At 43.3% G+C, this 20,429-nt stretch overlaps 1 protein-coding gene across 1 annotated transcript in view; it reads left to right on the top strand.

Moving 5' to 3' along the window:
* Positions 1-16,842: 16,842 nt before the first annotated feature.
* ABTB2 (ankyrin repeat and BTB domain containing 2) overlaps positions 16,843-20,429 on the top strand; it is a 139,720-nt gene continuing 136,133 nt past the window's right edge. The window contains 1 exon segment of the mRNA XM_086613484.1: positions 16,843-17,707. Within this exon segment, the coding sequence (XP_086469610.1) occupies positions 16,843-17,707 (865 nt within the window).

Raw genomic sequence — 20,429 nt, 5'->3', positions numbered from 1 at the left:
CGCCAGCCCGCAGCTTCCTGCTCCCGCTTCCGGGTTACCGGCTCTGCGGAGCAGCCGCGCCGCCCGCCGGGGCGGGGCTGGGGCTGGGGCTGGGCACGGGCACACACGGCCGCGGTACCAGGAGCGCCGGCCCGGTGCTTGGGCCAGCAGCCTGCGGCGCAGGAGAGTCTCGGAGAGCCGTGCCTAAGCTCCGCCACTGCTCCAGAGCCTCTTCAGCCTGCACGGGCACATCAGCGGCTTCCAGCTTTTGTCAGTTCTGTCTCAAACTCCTCCTTCCCCTTGTCCTAGGCAACAACATGGAAAAACTCGCTGATGCGTGCTTTGCGTTTCACATAGGACCCTCCCCGGGATCGAGGACAAGGACCAACTCCTTTTCTGGTGGTGTAATTTCAGGGGGCTGTGCTTCAGGCAGCAGCAAACAGGTTCAGCTGGAAACGTTCCCAGTCCCACGCCTTGCCGACAAAGTATTTACCAGGGCTATCATCTGTCCCACGCACACCGCCTGGTGCGACAGGGGGAGTTGAGAGGGCGCTTGGAACCAGCAGAGTTCAAAGGCTGACAAGTCGATATTAAAAACATGAGAAGGAGTTTCCGGTCCTTGTAAAGCTTGTAAACATTTTGACACCTGATAGCGTTGTAAGCAAACGTTACAGTATGAACTGCTACCAGAGATTTATCCTAATACTGAGCACATTTCAAAAAAGAAAACAAAGCAGTGACTCCTTTATGACCGCCCGTGCACCGGTTAAAGCAGGGTGGGAGAGGAGGAGCGAGCAGGGTGTGCCATACCGCATGTACAGCGGGGGCAGAATAAGAGTTATTAAGGCAATCGTAAATCCGTCCTCTAATGCTGAAGGGTTTGATGTTGCAACCTTAGTAACATTCATTTGGTGTGTGCTTGTATGTAGTTTCCTGCAACTGTTTTCAAGGGGCAAAAAAGAATTTTCTTTTTGCATAGTCATAGCCAGACTCTCGTTTATGATTACAGAAATATCCACCCTTTCAGTAAAAAAACCCTCAAACCCTCAGTACAAAGCACATGATCAAAATAACCTGTTATCAGCTATCTTGAGAGAACTGAAAATCCTTGTTGGTTAATGCTGTGGGCTGCTGTCAGCTGGAAGGTGCCTTTGTTCCTTCCTTCCTCCTCTCCCTCTTCAATCGCCTGCTCAGTGCAGTGTCAAGGGATGAAGACTGGAATAGACTTGGAAGGCTCTGTGCAGGGATTTCTGATGTGGGAAGACGAAGTCTGGCCTGGCACATCACGTGTATTTTCAGCTCAGTGTTGCTGCCTTGGAGAAGGGATAGGTTGCTGTACTAAGGCACATAAAAAATAACCAAGTGGTTGGTGGCAGCCAACACGGCTTCACTAGGAGCAAGTCATGCCTGACTAATTTAGTGGCCTTCTACGACAAAGCTACAGCGCTGGTTGACATGGGTAAAGCAACGGATGTCATTTTCCTGGACTTGTGCAAGGCGTTTGACGCTGTCCCACATGACATCCTTGTCTCTAAAATGGAGAGACACGAATTTGACCGACGGACCACTCGGTGGATAAAGAACTGGCTGGATGGTCGCACTCAAAGAGTTGTGGTCAATGGCTCAGTGTCTACATGGAGACCAGTGTCAAGCGGTGTCCCTCAGGGGTCTGTTCTGGGTCCAGTGCTGTTCAACATCTTTGTCGGCGACATGGATGACGGCATTGAGTGCACCCTCAGTAAGTTTGCCGATGACACCAAGCTGTGTGGTGCCGTGGACTCACTTGAGGGAAGAGATGCCATCCAGGGGGACCTTGATAGGCTTGAGAAATGGGCCAGTGCAAACTGCATGAGCTTCAACAAGTCAAAATGCAAGGTCCTTCACCTGGGTCGGGCCAATCCTAGGCACAAATACAAACTGGGCACAGAGTGGGTTGAGAGTAGCCCTGAAGAGAAGGATTTGGGGATGTTTATAGATGAGAAGCTCAACATGAGCCGGCAGTGCGCTCATGCAGCCCAGAAGGCCAACCGCATCCTGGGATGTATCAAGAGAAGCGTGGTCAGCAGGTCAAGAGAGGTGATTCTCCCCCTCTACTCTGCTCTTGTGAGACCCCACCTTGAATACTGCGTCCAGTTCTGGTGTCCCCACCATAAGAGAGACATAGGTCTGTTGGAGCGTGTTCCAGTACTGTACTCCGGGTGGAGTATCTACTCATCCTAGGCACTCCCCAAGATGCTGGTGCCACAGAACCGAGCACGCCGGCTGCGGAGAAGACGCTGCTCAACTGGCAGCGGGAATTGCTGCCGTAGCTTTCCTCCACAGCAAAAGCACGCCCTGGGCTGTGGGACCCGATGCAGCTGAAGAGGCTGTTGCAAGGAGGCTTGTGACAGAGACTCCCGTTACCGCCTGGGCAGCAACCGCCCCCGGCTCTTTGAGAGAGTCCATTCCTTCTGGGAGCTTTACTCCGTGCAGAGTTGTCAATAAACGGCGTGTTGGAACAAACGCTGCGCCTGCCAGTGCCTGTGCAGCACAGGACAAGGGGCAACTGCTGAAAACAGAAAGAGGGTAGATTTCCAATCTAAGGGAGAACTTCATTCTGAGGGTGGTGAGGCACTAGAACAGGTTGCACAGAGAAGCTGTGGATGCCCCATATCTGGAAGTGTTCGAGGCCACGCTGGAGGGGCCTTTGAGCCACCTGGACTCAAGGAGGAAAGTAGGGTTGGAACTAGATGATCTTTCAGGTCCCTTCTATCCAAAGCAGTCTATGATTCCATGTTCATGGGTGACTGATAGGAAGGTTAATTAAATGAATGAATACTTTGCACTGCTGAGGTGTTTTCCAGGGCTCAGCTTATAAGTCATAAACAGATAAGGAGCTCGAAGGAAGTAAGCTGACCCTCAGGCACAATTCTGCTCTCCCATTTTGGAAGTAATGCTAAGACCTTAAAACCCACGAGGAAAGAAGGGCAGGAAAAGATGGGACCTTCTGTCAGATTACCTAGGCAATTGGGTTAAAGATGACAGAAGGACGAGAGAACATTTGTTTTTAGCTTTTGTATGAAAAGCTGAAACAGTCTCGGTTGCAAGAATTTGCAACATCAGTTCATGTCTTTCATGTCTGGAAGAACCTGAGGCCTGCTTAAATCAAGTAGGAAAATTAAAATTCACCCTTTGTATACAAACATTTCAGCAGTTTTTCGCTTGTTTGAAACCACAACAATCCATCAAATAATCTTTATGGCACAACCAAGTACCTGGTCCATTATGTCAGCAATGATTAGCAATTTCTCTTATTTTTCTCAAGTCAGCTTCATTTTGGCACCACAATTTAATCGAAACTGTGTATTATAATTTATTGCTTACTGTGATAATTGATTTTTCCATATACAGCTATATCTAATTCCTTGGGACATCTTTTGTCAATTACTGGCAAAATTAAATATGTTTAGTTAAAAAAATAGCTTTGTGGTATTGCTAACTTGGTTATTTTCTTGTTTATAGCTTGAAGTTCTGTTTAGAAAAAGAAAAAAAAAACCCAAACCAACCCTTACCAAAAAGGCATAAAGCCTTACTTTATTTCAGATCCTGTGTGACTTCGTATAATTTGAGACATAATACTAGTCCATTATTTGATAAGCAAAAGCATTTTTAATTTAGTAGCCTCAAAGCTTTTTGGTAATCTCTGACAAGCCAGGAGCAGGCTTTTGTAAGGCATCAATACAACTCACGCATCTTACCTGCAAAAACTGCATTTCCAAGTGCCAGGCAAACACTGCCTGGTTTGCTAACACAACACAGCTTCTATTTTCATCTACCTAGGCAGTGAAAGAGGCCTTCTCTAGCCCTTTTTATGATTTGCTGTTGACTTTTGCCAGAAAGTGTGCTATTACTTTTATTCTGTTAACTTCACCTCCCCACTGTTTGCCTTCTTTCTACCATCGCTGGTAGTTGTCCCTTCCCTGCAAGCAGCTCTAACTTCCATGTTTTTCCTACAAAACTTGAATCATAAGTTTCTTGAAAACCCCAATTCTTTAACAGTTTAAAAAGTCAGTTGGACGCAGGACCTCCTTCCTATAGTGATCAGAAGTCAATGTACCTTTTTGTTTGGTTAGTCAGGTTTTCAGGAACATTCATAAAGGACACCAAGGAACAGGCTTCAGGGCGGGGGAGGAAAAAAAAAAAAATATAAAAATACAAAAATCTAGAGGCAGGCATGGGGAAAAAAAGAGAGGACATCTTGAAGCCAGGCTTAAATTCAATAGTTCCACAATACTAACTTCCATGTTTCTATTTCTTCTTTTAAGAGCTTCTAACCCACACTACTTTTTGGTTCAGATTACACATTAGTCTGTTACTGCTTCCAGCTAGCACGCTTAGCTCAGATTCACAGAAAAAACCTCAAGAGGGAACAGAATAATGTATATATGGTAGAGTATAATACAGCATAGAGATCCCTGAGCTGAATCCAGAGCAAGCAGCAGGACAAGCACATCAGCACAAAGTAATTTATTAGTAGAGGGAAGACTCAGAAAATTGTACAGATGTAGTCCTCCCTCTTTCTTCCACATATATACAGAATGCAATATTTTCTTATGTCAGTTATTTCAGTCCTTTTAATTTGTAGTGGCTAAAGTTGGGTAGGGTGAGGATAAAAATAGTGTTTTTTTTCTGATGCAGTGGGAACTGCCAAGGCAGCAGTTCTCGTTTCATGCTCAATCCTTCCTGTTGTTTCTAACCAAGGCTGCTTTGAGACTCATGTTCCTGCAGCACTATCAACTGACTTGTATCTTGTCTCCTCGGGAAGCAGCTGTTCCCACTTAGCAGAGGTAGATGCCCAGAACACAAGACATTTACCTTAAAGAACGGGGTCAATGCGCTTATCTGTATAGAAATACCACCCCACGTCAAAGGACAGCTACTCAGTGCTCCACTGCCCAAATATTCAGGAAAAATATTTGTTGGGGTTTGGTTTTGTTTTTTTTTTTCCCTATAGGAAACAGTTAACAGGCAGTTAATAAACACATTGAAAATTTCCTTAAATATACTCACAACAGTGGAGCATGACAAAAATGATATTGTCCAGTCTCTACAGCAACCCTTACCCATACAATTCAAAGTTGAGAAATTTGACTTATATTTGCAATGAATTAGGTTTCAAAGTGCTTGTGAGACAACCAACCGTTGCTCCTACGTATTTTAAAGCTCTGTACCATAGTTTTGTCATCTATGACTACTTCTTTGGTCCATGAAAGATCTGTAGAACAGCCAAGAATAATATCCCAGAGTCCTGACTCCGTCATTTGCAACAGATGACTGGTCAAATCCGAGGGATAAACTAAACAGTACTATCTTAAATGTCACCAGACATTTAGCGTTTAGAGATGACAAATGCAAAGATATCACTTATGTACACCATTTTGACTCATTTTTTACCATATTCTATATGGCATTTATGAAGGTGTCAAATACTCAAAAATACGTCACATTAAGCCCGCCACTGTTTAACACTAAATACCCTGAAAAGTCATTCCTTAAATTAAAACCTCTCAAGTCTAATGCAGCTAACAAGCTGCACAATAGCATTATATACCTAAATGTAAAATCAAAACTTATAGCCTACTGTGAAAACAGACACTTTCCAAGCTCAGTTGCTTTGTAAAGTGAACGCCTGACATCTGGTGGTAATTATATAAACCGTATATTGTTGACTCAAACGGTCCAAAGACTAAAGACAAAGGAAGATGCTTCAGAATATACATTCAAATCAAAGATGTAAATTATATCATGAGGTTTCAAAACCAAACCACATCAGTGTTGCTTTTACTTGTTAGATGCAGGATAGGGAGCGTCTTAGAATTTCCTACAAAACGTTCCTGCAGAAGTGATCAAATCCAATCCTCAGAAAACCAGTTTTTCCCCAACATGATTTTTGTTCAAGTTCTTTTTCATAAATTAGCAGAAGCAATTCCAGTGCTATTGTATTTTACATCCCCTTTTGTTTAGATGGAACATTTTTTAGAAAGCTATTTCTACACTATTCTGTAATATTTCAGTCATGCTACCAAAAAATTACAATATTAAATGAAACAAGAAGATTCCAGGAATGCCCATCAAAATACTGATTTACAGAAGTCCCACCTGTGATGAAGGCTACAAAACATGTCTTTATTTGAGAAGACCTCTTAGGTGCCAGCAAAGACAACGGGAAAAAATAAAGGATTACACTAGAAAAAGCAGCAGAAAGGGACTGCCCCAAAATTAACTGAAGGCTTTCAGCTTTTCACCTTTTCACGAGTTGCACAGTTCTTTTTCAAAACTTTGGAGATTTATCAGAACAAATAAGTAGGACTCAGTTTTACATTATCTAGGCACCTGTGATTTTAGGAAGCAACTGTGTAACACAATGCCTTGGTAAAACAATTCAGAAACTAATTTGCTGCATGAAGGGGTCGGCGTATCAGAACGAAAATAATCCTGCTGGATCACAACCAGAAAATAGGAGAGAAAGAAAAAACATACACAGGAAAATGGGAAATTGTAAAACATTTTATGAATTCTTTAGTATGGAGGTAGCAAGCAAAATGCTCTGACAAAATTTAGAGGGGGAAAATCCCCTCTCAAAACTTCCAGAATTAACAACTAGCATTTACTGAAAGCCTATATGGATATCAAATAGCAGAACTCCTTTAGTCATAGAAACTGATTCTTCATTCCAAACAAAAATAAAATTTGATTTGACAAGATTTTCTCTTGCCCTGTGGAAGCATCACCATGAAACCAATAAAATGGAGAGGAAAAAAAGTAAAAGCTATTGCCTCCATCCATTTTTATTTTCTAATTTTTCCTCTGTGTCAACAAAAACAATAAAATAGTATTAAAATCTGGTAAAACATCTGTTGAATCCCTATAATCATAATGTGCAGTTCTGGCGGTGTGCAATGTAAAAGCTGCAGTTTGCTACAACACTGACAAAAAGAATGAATGTCACATAATCCTACTGCTTGTTAAATCAGCATTTACTGTGGAATCATACACACAGATCGGAGTAGGTGGAACACAGATCCCACAGCAGAGTGCACAGTCCTTGTTAGTAGTAGGCCCAGATAACAAACAAGCTATTTTGAAACCATATGTTTTTGATGTCCCATGCACATTTTGGGGTCAGGATTTGTTGAATCAGTGGAACGTGAGGCTAACCAAAAATTTTTAGCACAGGTCACTGATGTCCAGCCCCGACTCAAGCTGGCCTGGTTGACTGACAGGCCGGTCTGGATCAATCAGTGGCCATTAAAAGGTGAGTGGCTGGAGTGGGCTCAAAAATTAGTCGATGAACAGCTCAAATTAGGACATATAGCTCCCTCCACTAGCCCATGGAATACTCCAATATTTGTTATCCCAAAGAAATCAGGAAAATGGAGATTTAAATTAAAAGATTTAAGAGCTATTAATGCAATCATGTCACCAATGGGTGCATTACAACCGGGTGTACCAAATCCTACTATGATTCACGAATGTGGCATTTGATGGTGACTGATTTAAAAGATTGGGTTTTTTAACTTTTTCACTTTTTTTTTTAAATTTATTTACACCCTAACGACTGTCCTAGGTTTGCCTTTTCAGTTCCAGTGCTTAACAATGAAGAACCCATAGAATCATAGAATGGTTAGGGTTGGAAGGGACCTCAAAGATCATCTAGTTCCAACCCCCCTGCCATGGGCAGGGAAACCCTCCACTACCCCAGGTTGCCCAAAGACTGAGAAGAGTCTAGCTGTCTTCTTTACTCTGCCCCCATCAGGTATTTATACGCAAAGATACTCTCTCACCTTCTCCAGGCCGAACAGTCCCAGGCCTCTCAGCTTCTCATTAAATGACAGAAATTCCTGTCCCTGAGTCATCTTTGCACCCCTTTGCTGGCCTAGCTCCAGTATGACCATGTGTCTCTTGTACTGGAGAGCCCAGAACTGGACTCAGCACTCCAAACGTGTCTCATCAATGCTGAACAGAGAGGAAGGATCCTCTCCCTCCACCTCCTGGCAATGCTTTTTCTAATGCAGTCTAGGATGCTGTCAGCCTTCTTTGCCACAAGGATGTACCGCTAGCTCGTGTTCAATTTGTTGTCTGCCAGGACCCCTAGGTCTTTTTATGCAAAGTTGTTTTCCAGCTGGTCAGCCGCCACCATGTAGTAATGTGTGGAGTTATTCCTTCCTAGATACAGGACTTGGTGTTACCTTTGTTGAACTTCACAAGATTCCTGTTTGACCATTCCTTCAGCCTGTCAAGGACCCTCTGAATGGCAACGCAGCCACCTGCTGTATCAATCACTCCTCCCATTTTTTTGTCACCTGCAAGCTTGCCAGTTCAACTTTGTGATGCTGATCACAACCCTTTAAACCCAGCAGCTCAGCTGGCTTTCAGTCTCCCTCCCTGACCGCTTATTTAGGCCATACATCAATTTGCCAATGAGGATGTTATGGGAGCAGGTGTAGAAAGCCTTGCTGAAGCGAAGATAAACAGTGTCGACTGCTCTTCCCTCATCCATCATGCTAGTGATTTCATCACAGAAGGCTGTCAGGTTAGTCAGGTATCATTTTCTTTTTATAAATCAATGCTGACTACTCTAAATCGCTTTTTTGTCCTTAATGTGCTTGCAAATGATTTCCAGGACTATTTGCTTCATCCCCTTCCCAGGAATAAAGGTGAGGCTGACCAGTTTGTAGCTAGTTGCTTTGAATGACTTCTGGAGGAGCGCGGTACAGCCGAAGCTGGCCAGTTAAGATGTTTACACAGCAGCAGCAGAAAACGGCTCTTTTGCTCATCTCAGGAATCTGATGTACACATGCGCGGAGATTTCACTCCAAGATCCTTATCTCTCTAATTATATCTACTACAAAAGGCAGCGTTTGAAAGTAGAAAGAATATTTTTTAATGGATTCTAAATGTTTTTTATGCTACAAGTCTGTGTCAGAAGCAGGCTGTTGTATAAAATCTTCACCAACTAAAGTTTTTTTAAATGGTCTTGCTTAACAGTCACTATTAGTCATAATAGATGTGATCCCTTAATTCTCCTCAGTTAGTAATAATTTTGAGAAGTAGTACCTTATCTGTCATTACAAATAATAGTAAAGCTAATCTGTGCTGATTTCCTTAGCTAAGCAAACTTACCTTACAAAATAATGAAGAGTGATTTTTTTCTATAGAAATTCTGTTTTAACTGACAGTCTAAGGATAGCAGTGAGGCAAGTCCTGTAAGGACAGATAATGTCATTTATTAGACTAACTGGTACAGTAGAAAAAAGTAGGCAGGATTTGTTAGGCAGGAGTGTTTTTGTGGAATTCTTAACAGCAAAAGGTCATTTTAGTCTATGCTAAATCACAGATAAAACCAAGAGAGGAAGTAAGATCGCCATTTATTACCAACAAGCCTGAAGGTTTCACTAAGGGCAAATCCTGCCTGACTAATTTGGTTGCCTTCTATGATGAGGTTACAGCATTGATGGATAGGGGAAGAGCAACTGACATCGTCTACCTGGACTTATCCAAAGCATTTGATACAGTCCCACATGATATCCTTATCTCTAAACTGGAAAGACATGGTTTTGATGGATGGACCACGTGGTGGATAAGGAATTGGCTGGATGGTCACACTCAAAGAGTTGTGGTCAACAGTTCAATGTCCACGTGGAGGCCTGTGACAAGTGATGTTCCTCAGTGGTCCATACTGGGACCAGTGCTATTTAACATCTTTGTTGGTGACATGGACAGTGGGATCGAGTGCACCCTCAGCAGGTTTGCAGATGACACCAAGTTGTGTGGTGTTGTGGACACGCTGGAGGGAAGGGATGCCATCCAGAGGGACCTTGACAGGCTGGAGAGATGGGCCCGTGAGAACCTCATGAAGTTCAACAAGGCCAAGTGCAAGGTCCTGCATGTGGGTCGGGGCAATCCCAAGCACAAGTACAGGCTGGGCAGAGAATGGATTGAGAGCAGCCCTGAGGAAAAGGACTTGGGAGTGCTGGTGGATGAGAAGCTCAACATGAGCCGGCAATGTGCGCTGGCAGCCCAGAAAGCCAACCGTATCCTGGGCTGTATCAAAAGGAGTGTGTCCAGCAGGTTGAGGAAAGTGATTCTGCCCCTCAGCTCTGCTCTCGTGAGACCCCACCTGGAATACTGTGTTCAGCTCTAGAGTCCTCAACACAAGAAGGACATGGAGCTACTGGAACGAGTCCAGAGAAGGGCCACGAAGATGATTAGAGGGCTGGAACACCTCTGTTATGAAGACAGGCTGAGAGAGTTGGGGCTGTTCAGCCTGGAGAAGAGAAGGCTCTGGGGTGATCTTATAGCAGCTTTCCAGTACCTAAAGGGGGCCTACAGGAAAGCTGGAGAGGGACTTTTTACAAGGGCGTGTAGTGATAGGACAAGGGGCAATGGATTTAAACTGAAAGAGGGCAGATTTACGTTATATATAAGAAAGAAATTATTTACATTGGGGGTGGTGAGGTACTGGAACAGGTTGCCCAGAGAAGTTGTGGATGCCCCATCCCTGGAGGTGTTCATGGCCAGGTTGGATGAGGCTTTGGGCAACCTGGTATAGTGGAGGATTTCCCTGCCCATGGCAGGGGTGTTAGAACTAGATGATCTTTGAGGTCCCTTCCAACCCTAACCATTCTATGATTCAGTATACTCTTTGTTGAAGATTTCGGTGAGTTCTAACTACCAGAAAAGTTTACATAAGGGACAGTATTTCTGAAGATTTTGAAGAACAAAGGTTTGGCCTGAAGTTCTAAATTAATGAGATTCTATGTTCTCTTTTTAGATTTTAATGAGTGCTATCATGTAAATTTACCTATGAATTACCAATTAACACATTCTGAAATGCAAGTGGTGTAACCTTTGAAAAGCTCATTCTGCACGGAAGAAGAAGCTGACTTATTATGCTGGGGAAAAAGTCTCTTTTCAGTTGCGAAGGTACAGCTGATACCTCTGTTATTGGGTGTTGGTGAGGTCAGCAATGAATAAGTATTTGGTAACTTGCTGAACTGGACCCTCAGCTCCAGTTAGACAATAAATTGAAGGCCTTTGCTGGATGGGGATTTTGCTGTACTGTAGAAAACACACCAGATATACACACTCTTCATCAGTGTTGCTTTGAAAATATGCAAAATGTATTCTTTTAACTGCAGTAAACATTTTTTTTTTGTATTTGATTTAGAGCTGATATATGATTCACCTGCTCTAGTCACGCTTCATCTCTACTTTTCCCCACATCTTCTAATGCATGGGCTCAGACTGATTTTCAGGTGTTGAGCAGCAACTGTTAACAGAGCTACAGCTTGTTTGAAAAGATAGTTCTGAATATTGCAGATAAAATGCAGTTAAATTAAGTTGCTACATGTGGAAAATGCCATCTTTTTACAGTGGGCAAACAGAATTAGCACTTGCTTAAAACAGAGACAGCAGCTTAAGAAGGAAATTTCTAGCAGTAACCATCAAAGCAGTTCATGTCCCATGGAGAAGCCCTGCCAGCTGTTGAGCCTTTGGGCTCATTAGCACCCCACCCACAGCCGCAGTAAATAAGGCTTAGAAATAGCTTCTCTACTAGGTGCTCTAGAGGTGCTACTTCAGGGTTTTGGTTACACTATTCAAACAGATTTTTAGAGTGTGCTGCTGAGGGTAGTTGTGTTTTGTTTTGTTTTTCTGTTTTTCCTTCTTTTTCCTGGTGGAAAAGCTCAGGTCTTCTTTACTTCAAGTGAGTAAAATAAGCTTGTATGGTACCTAGTGGTAAGGGGTTTTTATGCTGCTCAGTTGTGTATATGTGGATGCTATTTTCTAGGAATGCACTGAACTTTGTGGTTTGAACAAGTAACAGATTAATCTAGCTATTTGTTACTTTAAAAAGTATTTATTTGGAGTCTTTAATACAGATTAAGTTTATGGGGGCTTTACATTTACTCTGACTGATTCCTTAAAAAAACAAACAAGTGATTGATTATTTTTTAAATGAGTTTGATGCTATTTGTGTATCAGAGAATGCTGATGCTTATTAATTCAGATGCATTTAAAATTAGAGTTTTAAAACTATGTCTGTAGTGTATCAGAGCTAGCATAGCACTTGTATCTGAACTCTTTACATGAAGGAAAATGAGGCCTCTAGACTGTCACACTTTTGTTTGTTATGGGACATCCACTGTTACATTCTTTATCTGTTTTGTCTATGTTCCTGAAAGACTTCTGATACTTTCTAATTTCTTAACACTTTAATTTTAGAGAGAAAGGATTATGAGAAAATCTTTCTCTATAGCAAGTTGGCATTTAGTGTATGAAAATAATTTACAATCCCTAATGGCTCCAGGTGAAACATAGGCAAAAAGAGCCCAATGCTTATTGTGCTTTATAAATCAAGGAATGTTAAATTATTCTTATCAGTATTTTGATGTATGGCTTGTAACCTTGATTGTTTGTGTTGGCAATTTTGTGTTAGCCCAGTATAGTAATTGCTTTCTGAAAATACACCTTAGTTTTCATAACATAGTCTATAGTTTTGTTACAAATATATATGTCTGGTGTGGAAGTGAACTATTTTCTTCTTCTTATAAACAAAATAATTTGATTATTTCCTTTCAGTCTTCATACTTCTTTTGTCTCTTCTTGGAAATCTGTTACAAAATTGGCTATTTCTAGTTGTCTGATACAGATAGTGAATTAACATTGAAGAGCACAGTGCATGTGATGAACTTTTCTGTCACAGATAAGTAGTGCATGTGAAATTGAGAAGCACTAGTAGAGAACTTTTATTTATCTGGTCCTCTTCATCCCACCCCAGTTTTGCTTTTATTGTGCTGGATGTCTTGGAGCTTGAGGTTTATATTTTCAGTAAGGAACATCCTTTCCATACTTGGTTGGGATCTTCTATTTCACAGTTGATTTGCCTTTGGAAAAGACTGGTGATACCTTTGCAGTAGAGGGAGAGAACGATTTATCAGGCCAAGTGTTATTGTATAAGGTAGTACTACATGCGAGATTGGAAAAATGGAAAGTAGTGTAACTCTGAACAATGAGAAAATGCTGCATGAGGAAAGTAACAAAGCAGATGCCACTGTTAAGCTGGATTTTTATGTTATTAAATTACTTGGAACAGTAGGAATAACAAACTGTGTGGGAGTATTGGAGAAGTGTGACAAAGGAGTAGAAACTGTTTGTAGAAATACAGTACTTGGACAGCTACGTTTTTCCTGAATAATGTCAAGTTCCCATTGGCCAACTATGTAGTGATTCTTAGTGCAATTTATGCTTGCTTGTATGGTTGAAGTGAACCCTAAGAAGTAGATGGAACAGGACAAATTTCAGAGAAAGCTTTTGCAAAGGGATATCACAAAACAAAGCACAGAGGCTTTTTAGTGGGAGAGAGCTGATAGGAAGCAGTCTCCATTCGTACAGAGTTCAACGTGAAGACATGAGTGGGGAAAAAAAGTTTCTGTGTATGATCTTAGAGATAGGGACAAGGAATTAACACGTAGTACCCTTGTTTTGAGGAGGTAGTGGAGAGATACAGGGACAGGAGGGATGGACTTCACACAGTAACCTACCAAAATTCATGGTTAAGAAGTCTACAGTACCATGGTACTTATATGTAGGATTAAATACTGATGTAAGAGTGGAAAGGTCATATTTCAAAAGGAAGTGTGTTGATTCAACACACTGAATGCATGAGACTTAAAACTGTGTAGTGTGAGCCGGTAATACCTTGTCTTACGTTCAGATACCTATTAACCATGTGCACTGTCAGCCGTGTTGTCTTTGCTGGGCTTGAAATGCTGAAAAATAGCACTCAAGCCTGAAAAATATGACAAAATAGCAGTTGGCTTTGATCTGTAAAATAACAACTGTGTGAGGTATTAGAATTTTGTAGTAAAAATACTTATTTCTGAACTGACAGTGGAGCACAAAATGCTGAAGTGTCATGACTTTTAAATAAATTGGAATGAGTTGAAGTGAATTATGTCTGGTTTTATTAGACAACTTATGCTTCATGCTTTCATGGGGAGAAGCTATGAAAAAGCAAAGAGCTGAATTATAGTTAGGTTTAGAGCTAAGAAAGATAAAAGAAGACATAATGTTAAAAAAAGCAATTTTGATGGTCAACTAGTGGGAAGCTAGTATGCCCTGTTATGTGTGTTGTCTTCTAGTATAAATGGAACCTGCTTGCTCCTGTCAGCAGAAGTGCATAAGTAAAAGATGTGGTTTTTCAAGTACTTCATTCAGTTGTTCTGATGTATTTTTCATTAATGCTAAGCAACATGTATGCCACAGTACAAAAATACAAAACAGGATCGCATAAAGCCTTGTCATTTTGAAGTAGGAAATATCTTGTATCCTGGATAGGAGAAAAATCTATGGAACAGGGAATTGTCAGCCATGCAAATAGGGGGTAAATAGTAACATGTGCTCCAAGTATTTGTTAGCTGCAGCCTTCATAGGAAAGCACTATGTTCCAGGTCAGATTGCTGTATTAAAGTGTATGCGAATATAACCCTTTCGTTGCCTCTGTTGCAAGTAGCATTAAGGGAAAGTATCGCACACGTGAAGAATAGATAGCTGCTCTGTGAGTAGGACTGTAAAATATTTACCTTTTAGAGTTTTAAATGCACCTTTCTAGGCACTTTAACAACAACAAAAAAAGTCAAAGCATTTGATATGTTCGTTGTTACCTTGGAAAGTGTCATCGCGGTCAGCCTACTGTTAGAAATTTAGACTACTTCTAAGTGAAACCTTTTGACCTCATACAACCAAAAGACGAGAGGACGTGATACTTGGTATTTCTGATTGCAATCTATTTAGTTGAAGAATGAAGAAAATACATATACTCTGCAAGAGAAGAAGAAATACTGACCGGGCTGTCCTAAGCAAATGATGAAATCTATGGAAGGCTGAGAGAATTGCTGCTTTGTGCAAGTCATTGCAGTAGTGGTTTAGGTTAGTGAGTGCCGAAATACCTGACTGAAGCTTATTTCCACAGATTTTAAATATTGAACATCGTTTTAGAGAGAAAATGAGCACAGAGTTTCTATATATCTTATAGAGCAGAAGTAAAACACTGTGTGTGTAAATAAGGAAGCTGTTAAAAAAAAAATCAATGCTTGAAATAATCTCAATTACAGATATTTGCAGGCACAGAATCATAAAACAATTTGGGTTGGGAGGGACCTTAAAGATCATCTAGTTCCAATCCCCCTGCCATGGGCAGAGACACCTTCCACTAGACCGGGTTGCCCAAAGCCTCATCCAACCTGGCCTTGAACGCTTTCAGGGATGGGGCAGCCACAACTTCTCTGGGCAACCTGTATCCAGTGCTTCACCATCCTCAGAGGGAAGAATTTCTTCTTTGTATCTAATCTAAATCTCCCCTCTTTCAGTTTAAAGCCATTGCCCCTTGTCCTATTACTACATGTCCTTGTCGAAAGTTCCTCTCCAGCTTTCTTGTAGCCACTTTAGGTACTGGAAGGCTGCTAGGTCTCCCTGCAGCCTTCTCCAGGCTGAACAACCACAGATCTCTCAGCCTGTCTTCCTAAGAGAGGTGCTCCAGCCCTCACATTATCTTCAGTGCAGTTTCCTGCATGGAAGAGTGAAAAGAGGCTGAGCATTAACAAAATGGACTCTTGGCTACCTTCACTCTCTGCATCGGATCGTTGTCACCTACTGCTGACATAACTTAGGGCTCCGCAGCCCGCGAAAAGATGATGCCTCTGCCTGGGTGCTTTTATGGCTGGCGGGCCCTGAATAGTAGCGCTCTTGTGATGTTTAGAGGGGTTTTACTACTTGTAGAAAGATGTGGAAACTGCGTTTAAAAGTTAAGCGTCAAGAACTTGACAACCTGATGCGGGGGAATAAGGTTTTTCCCGCTGCCTCCCAGCCGTGCCGGCCGCAGCCGGGCCGCCCGCCGCCCCGGTCCCCAGCGCTGCTGACGCGGTGCAGCCACGGGGGGGCGCCATCGGCCCGCGCACCCCTCTCCGCCGGCCCGGGCAGGGCGGAGGGAGGGAGGTGAGAAACAAACCAGACACCTCCGGTTTTATACCCCGCTCGCGGTTCAAGGTCAGGGCTGTGTAAACTGCCGCACAAAGGCTCCTTTCAGGAGCCGGCACGCCGGCTTCGCGGCCGTCCGCACAACCCTCCGTTCAGGCGGTGACCTTCGCGGGGCCAGGCGTGCGCGACCCTTGCCCCGCGGAGCCGTCACACCGCCCGGCCCGGCCGTGCTGGGCAGGGCGGGCGGGCGGCCGCCGGCCGCCAGCCGGGCCAGCGGCAGCGAGGCGCTCGTTTTCGCCCGGTGCCGCAAGCCGGCGGCGCTCCCCGGCTGTCCCCGCCCCGCCCGGCGCGATTTGCATACTGCCCGCCCAGCTCGGATTTCACTGGCGGGGACCGTCTTCGTCGGCGTCGCTGATTGGCGCGTCTGGCCGCAGCTCACTTGCGTGCGGCGGTGCGGGGCCGCCCGGCAGACCTGCGGCGGCGAAGTTGAGTCGGGGCCGCCGCCAAGTGTCCCGCCGAGCGGCTCGCGCGGAGCCCGCCCCGCCCCGCGCCCTGCGCGGGCCCCGCGCCCTGCCCGGGCAGGAGGCGGCCCGGCGCGCCGCGGCCCGCCACCGCCGGTGCCACCGACCGTCCCTCCCGAGGCAGAAGATGGCTGAGCGCAGCCTCCCTGCGGGATGGAGGTAGCTGGCCCTCGGCCGAGCCGGCGTGCGGGGAGGACGCCTGCCCGCTGTGCTGCAGATCCTCCCGCGCCGCTGGTGGGGCGGGCGGCTCTGGCTCGGTAGTCGCGGGAGGGATCTCCAGCCTCACCTTTCGTACTCTTCGCGTTTGACTTAACCCGTCTTTCCTATGGCTGGGATATACAGCTCTACTCTGAAGACCCTGGAGGATTTAACTTTGGACTCTGGTTATGGGGCAGGGGATTCCTGCAGGTCCCTTAGTCTTTCTTCTTCCAAGTCCAACTCCCAAGCCTTCACCTCTTCTCAGCACAGAGGCAACTGGTGGTACTACTCGGGCTCCATGAACAGTAGGAACAACAGCTGGGATACCGTGAACACTGTTCTGCCGGAAGACCCCGAGGTTGCAGATATCTTTTCCAAGTGTCCTAAGCTGCCGGATCCAGAGGAATACCCTTGGACTGATGAAGACATTGGAAAAATACTCAGAAAAGGGAAGGCAGATGGCAATACCAGAACCTTTTCTCAGGAAGCTGTCAGGCGGCTCTCGCAGTTACTGAGGCGCGCCTTGATCAGGGTCTCCAGGGAGGCTCAGCGTCTCAGCGTGATGCACTCCAAGTGCACCAGGTTTGAGGTGCAGAGCGCTATCAAGCTCATCCAGAGCTGGTCGTTGTCGGAGAGCTGTGTCTTGGCGACTGTCAAGGCTCTCTCTCTGTACAGCATGAGTGCTGGAGACGGACTGAGGAAAGGCAAATCAGCAAGATGTGGCCTCACCTTTTCAGTGGGGAGGTTTTTCCGGTGGATGGTGGACACTAGGATTTCAGTTAGGATTCATGAATATGCTGCCATATCTTTAACCGCTTGCATGGAAAACCTTGTAGAAGAGATTAAGGCTCGGGTTTTGGCAAGTCAGAGCCCGGATGGTGGAGGAGGGGAGATCTCAGCTGAAATCCTGGAGATGGTTATCAACAACGATGCTGAACTTTGGGGAGTGCTGCAACCTTACGAGCATCTCATCTGTGGGAAAAATGCTAACGGTAAGTATGATCCAGCTTTTATGATATCTAATCTTCATACCAGCAAGCTTTACAGTAAAATTTTTTATTTCTATGGACTTGGAGGTTTTTTTTTTCTGTTTTTCTTTTGACCTGAATTGCATCTTGGTCGTGTTTTGTGTCTGTGTAAAGCAGACATGACAGTTTCACCATGCAAGAACAATCCGGCTTTATTCTTAAGGTGCACCAGTTTATAAAAGGTGCGGAGGCTGTGGGAAACCAACCCCCGTTGTCCTAACAAATGTCTCTTGACTTTCTACTACCTGCTGTTTTGAGCATTTTTACTATAACTGGCAGGTAAACATGCTTCTCTGTAACCGTAAGATGAAGTATGCTTTCCAAGCTGCTCTTCAGAAAATACCACTGTTGGTTTTAAACAAAATTTAGATTATAGTAAGTATCTTGCAGTTTGATCGTAAAGATGCTATTCCCACATGCAGTCAGGAGAGGGAAAACAACATTTTTTTTTTTCTTTGTGGTAGTAAAATTCTGTTTCCTAGCAAAAACTTTTAACTACATGTTTCTTAGACTTCCTCCTAGTTTAGCAGAAACCTGTGTTGTAATTACACTCGTGCAGTAAACAAGAGCTTGCCATAGTGAGTATGTAGGATGGTGCTTCGGTAATGCACATAACATGGCATTAAGGTACTTACCTCTGTAATTTGTTTAGAAAGCAGACTTTTTGAACAGTTAAGCAAATAAGCAGCTAGAGGAACGTTGGCCTGTTCCTATGAGACCGAGGATCAATTTGAACGGCTTAAGTCATGACAGTTCTGTTAAGAAGCTACACTGTTTATTTTGCGTTGTCACGCTGAGGAGTGCCATATTTTTCCATGGAAAATGTAGAGAAACATTCAATTTAGGAAACTATTCTGTGTACCACACACAGTTTAATGACTTTTGCTGGCGGATATTCCATACATAATACCTTTCTGATTTAACTCCTTATAAAATGAAGTGGCTTGATCTTCTTCAAAAGATAATCTAATAATGAGAGATAAGTAAAGGTGTGGATTTTTTTTTTTTTGGAGGAGAAATTACAACTTAGGTGAATGTTAATAATGAAACACTTTGCCAGAGAAGGGCTGACTCAACTTCTCCTTGGGTGCATTGATTTCCTGCAGTTATCCTATACTGAAGCAATAATATCACAATTCAGATCACTAGTAGATAGGTGCGGTGACCGTCCCCGTTGGGTCAGCCTGGTTCACATTACAACGTAAGAGAATGACTGCAATTATGGTGCTCACAAAACGTCTCTTGTGCACTCTATCTGCCCTCTGTCCACTGACAGTGTTACTAAATTTGTGTGAAAAAAATGTGAAGAGCCCTTTGGGATGTGCTCTTGGCACTGGTACAAGACATAACTGTAACTCTAAAAGTCAAACGTAGACATCTACTTTTTTAACTGCAAGCTCTTAGATGGAAGAATATAAAGGTATAAGGATGTCTTGTCCTCTGCCAAAACATTTGTCGTAATTCTTTGTGTACCCTGGGAGTATTTGTCACCAGGTCCAAAAAGAGGCCTCGATTCCCTATCTTGTTCCTTATTTAGGGAAGCTGGAGCAAAATATTGTGGTTCTGTAAAGTAAAACACGTGCTTCAGTAAAGAACATGCTCAGTGCTTCTGCCACACAGGTTCTGTGAGTAAAATGGAGAGGAAGATGCAGTCCCTCGTGGAGCTTTTATTTTCCTTTTTTTTTTTTTCCCTTAAGAGAGATCTTGGAAAAAAATTGCAATGAATGAATGGAAGCTGGTGTTCAATGGAAACAGGAGTGACTGTGCAGGGAAATGCTTATAAATATTCAAACTGCCAAATGGTCAGTTATGATAACGCTTGTGTAGTGTAACACCAAGCAGTCACTGGCCACAGAAGGATTGGCTTCTGTTGCCTCTTTTGTTGTTCCTGTCTTTCAGATCAATTCTGTCAATAATTGAATGCATTTTTTAAGTCTGAAAATGGAATAAAACTGCACATGAAGGTATCCGCCGGTTTCCTGTGACAATCTGTCACTAGGATTTTACCTGACACAAGTCAGTGAATCTTCTAAATGGCTTTTCTTGCAGTTGTGAGACCACAAATGGTTTTATATGGATGCAAAAAAGCTTAAAGTAGCTTCTTTATTCTTCTCCCTGTAGGAATTGTAAATCAGTAGTATTCAGATCGTTCTCCACAGTGCTTTCAAATGATCTTGTCTTTTACATTAATTTAAATCTGAGATAGATCTAGCAGTAAAATAACTGGATTTATTCTAGTATAAGGAACAGGAAATCTTGCTTTACTGTCATTTTTCTTTGTTTTATAGTAAGAGCGTTTTAATGGAGCACTTGTAAATTGCGAACTTGGCGTATGTTTATTGGGTTTTGGTTTATAGCACTGAGTTTGTTGTTAGAGATAAAAAGCACTTAGAGGTTACTAACTCCAGTCAAGCATTGCAATCTCTGGATGAAATCCATGGCAGTGTACTATGCAGAAGATTGCACTGGATTATCATAATGGACCTTTCTGGCATTATGATCTATTGAATACCATTTTCATTATTAGATGAGCATAGCATGCTTCTTTGAAGTCTAAGAAACAGTAAGTAAATACATAAATCTTTGTAAATTTGCAAGAGACTGATATTTAGACCTGTATTTCTTCAGTGCCTGATCTCCCATCAAAGACTGTAGTCCAGTCACTGTTCTTAAGGCTTTAGGGGCT

This window comes from Tauraco erythrolophus, chromosome 6 (genome assembly GCF_009769465.1).
Source record: "Tauraco erythrolophus isolate bTauEry1 chromosome 6, bTauEry1.pri, whole genome shotgun sequence".
Lineage (NCBI taxonomy): Eukaryota > Metazoa > Chordata > Aves > Musophagiformes > Musophagidae > Tauraco > Tauraco erythrolophus.
Note: the sequence above shows the minus strand (reverse complement) of the source record. Positions and strands in the feature narration are given on the sequence as shown.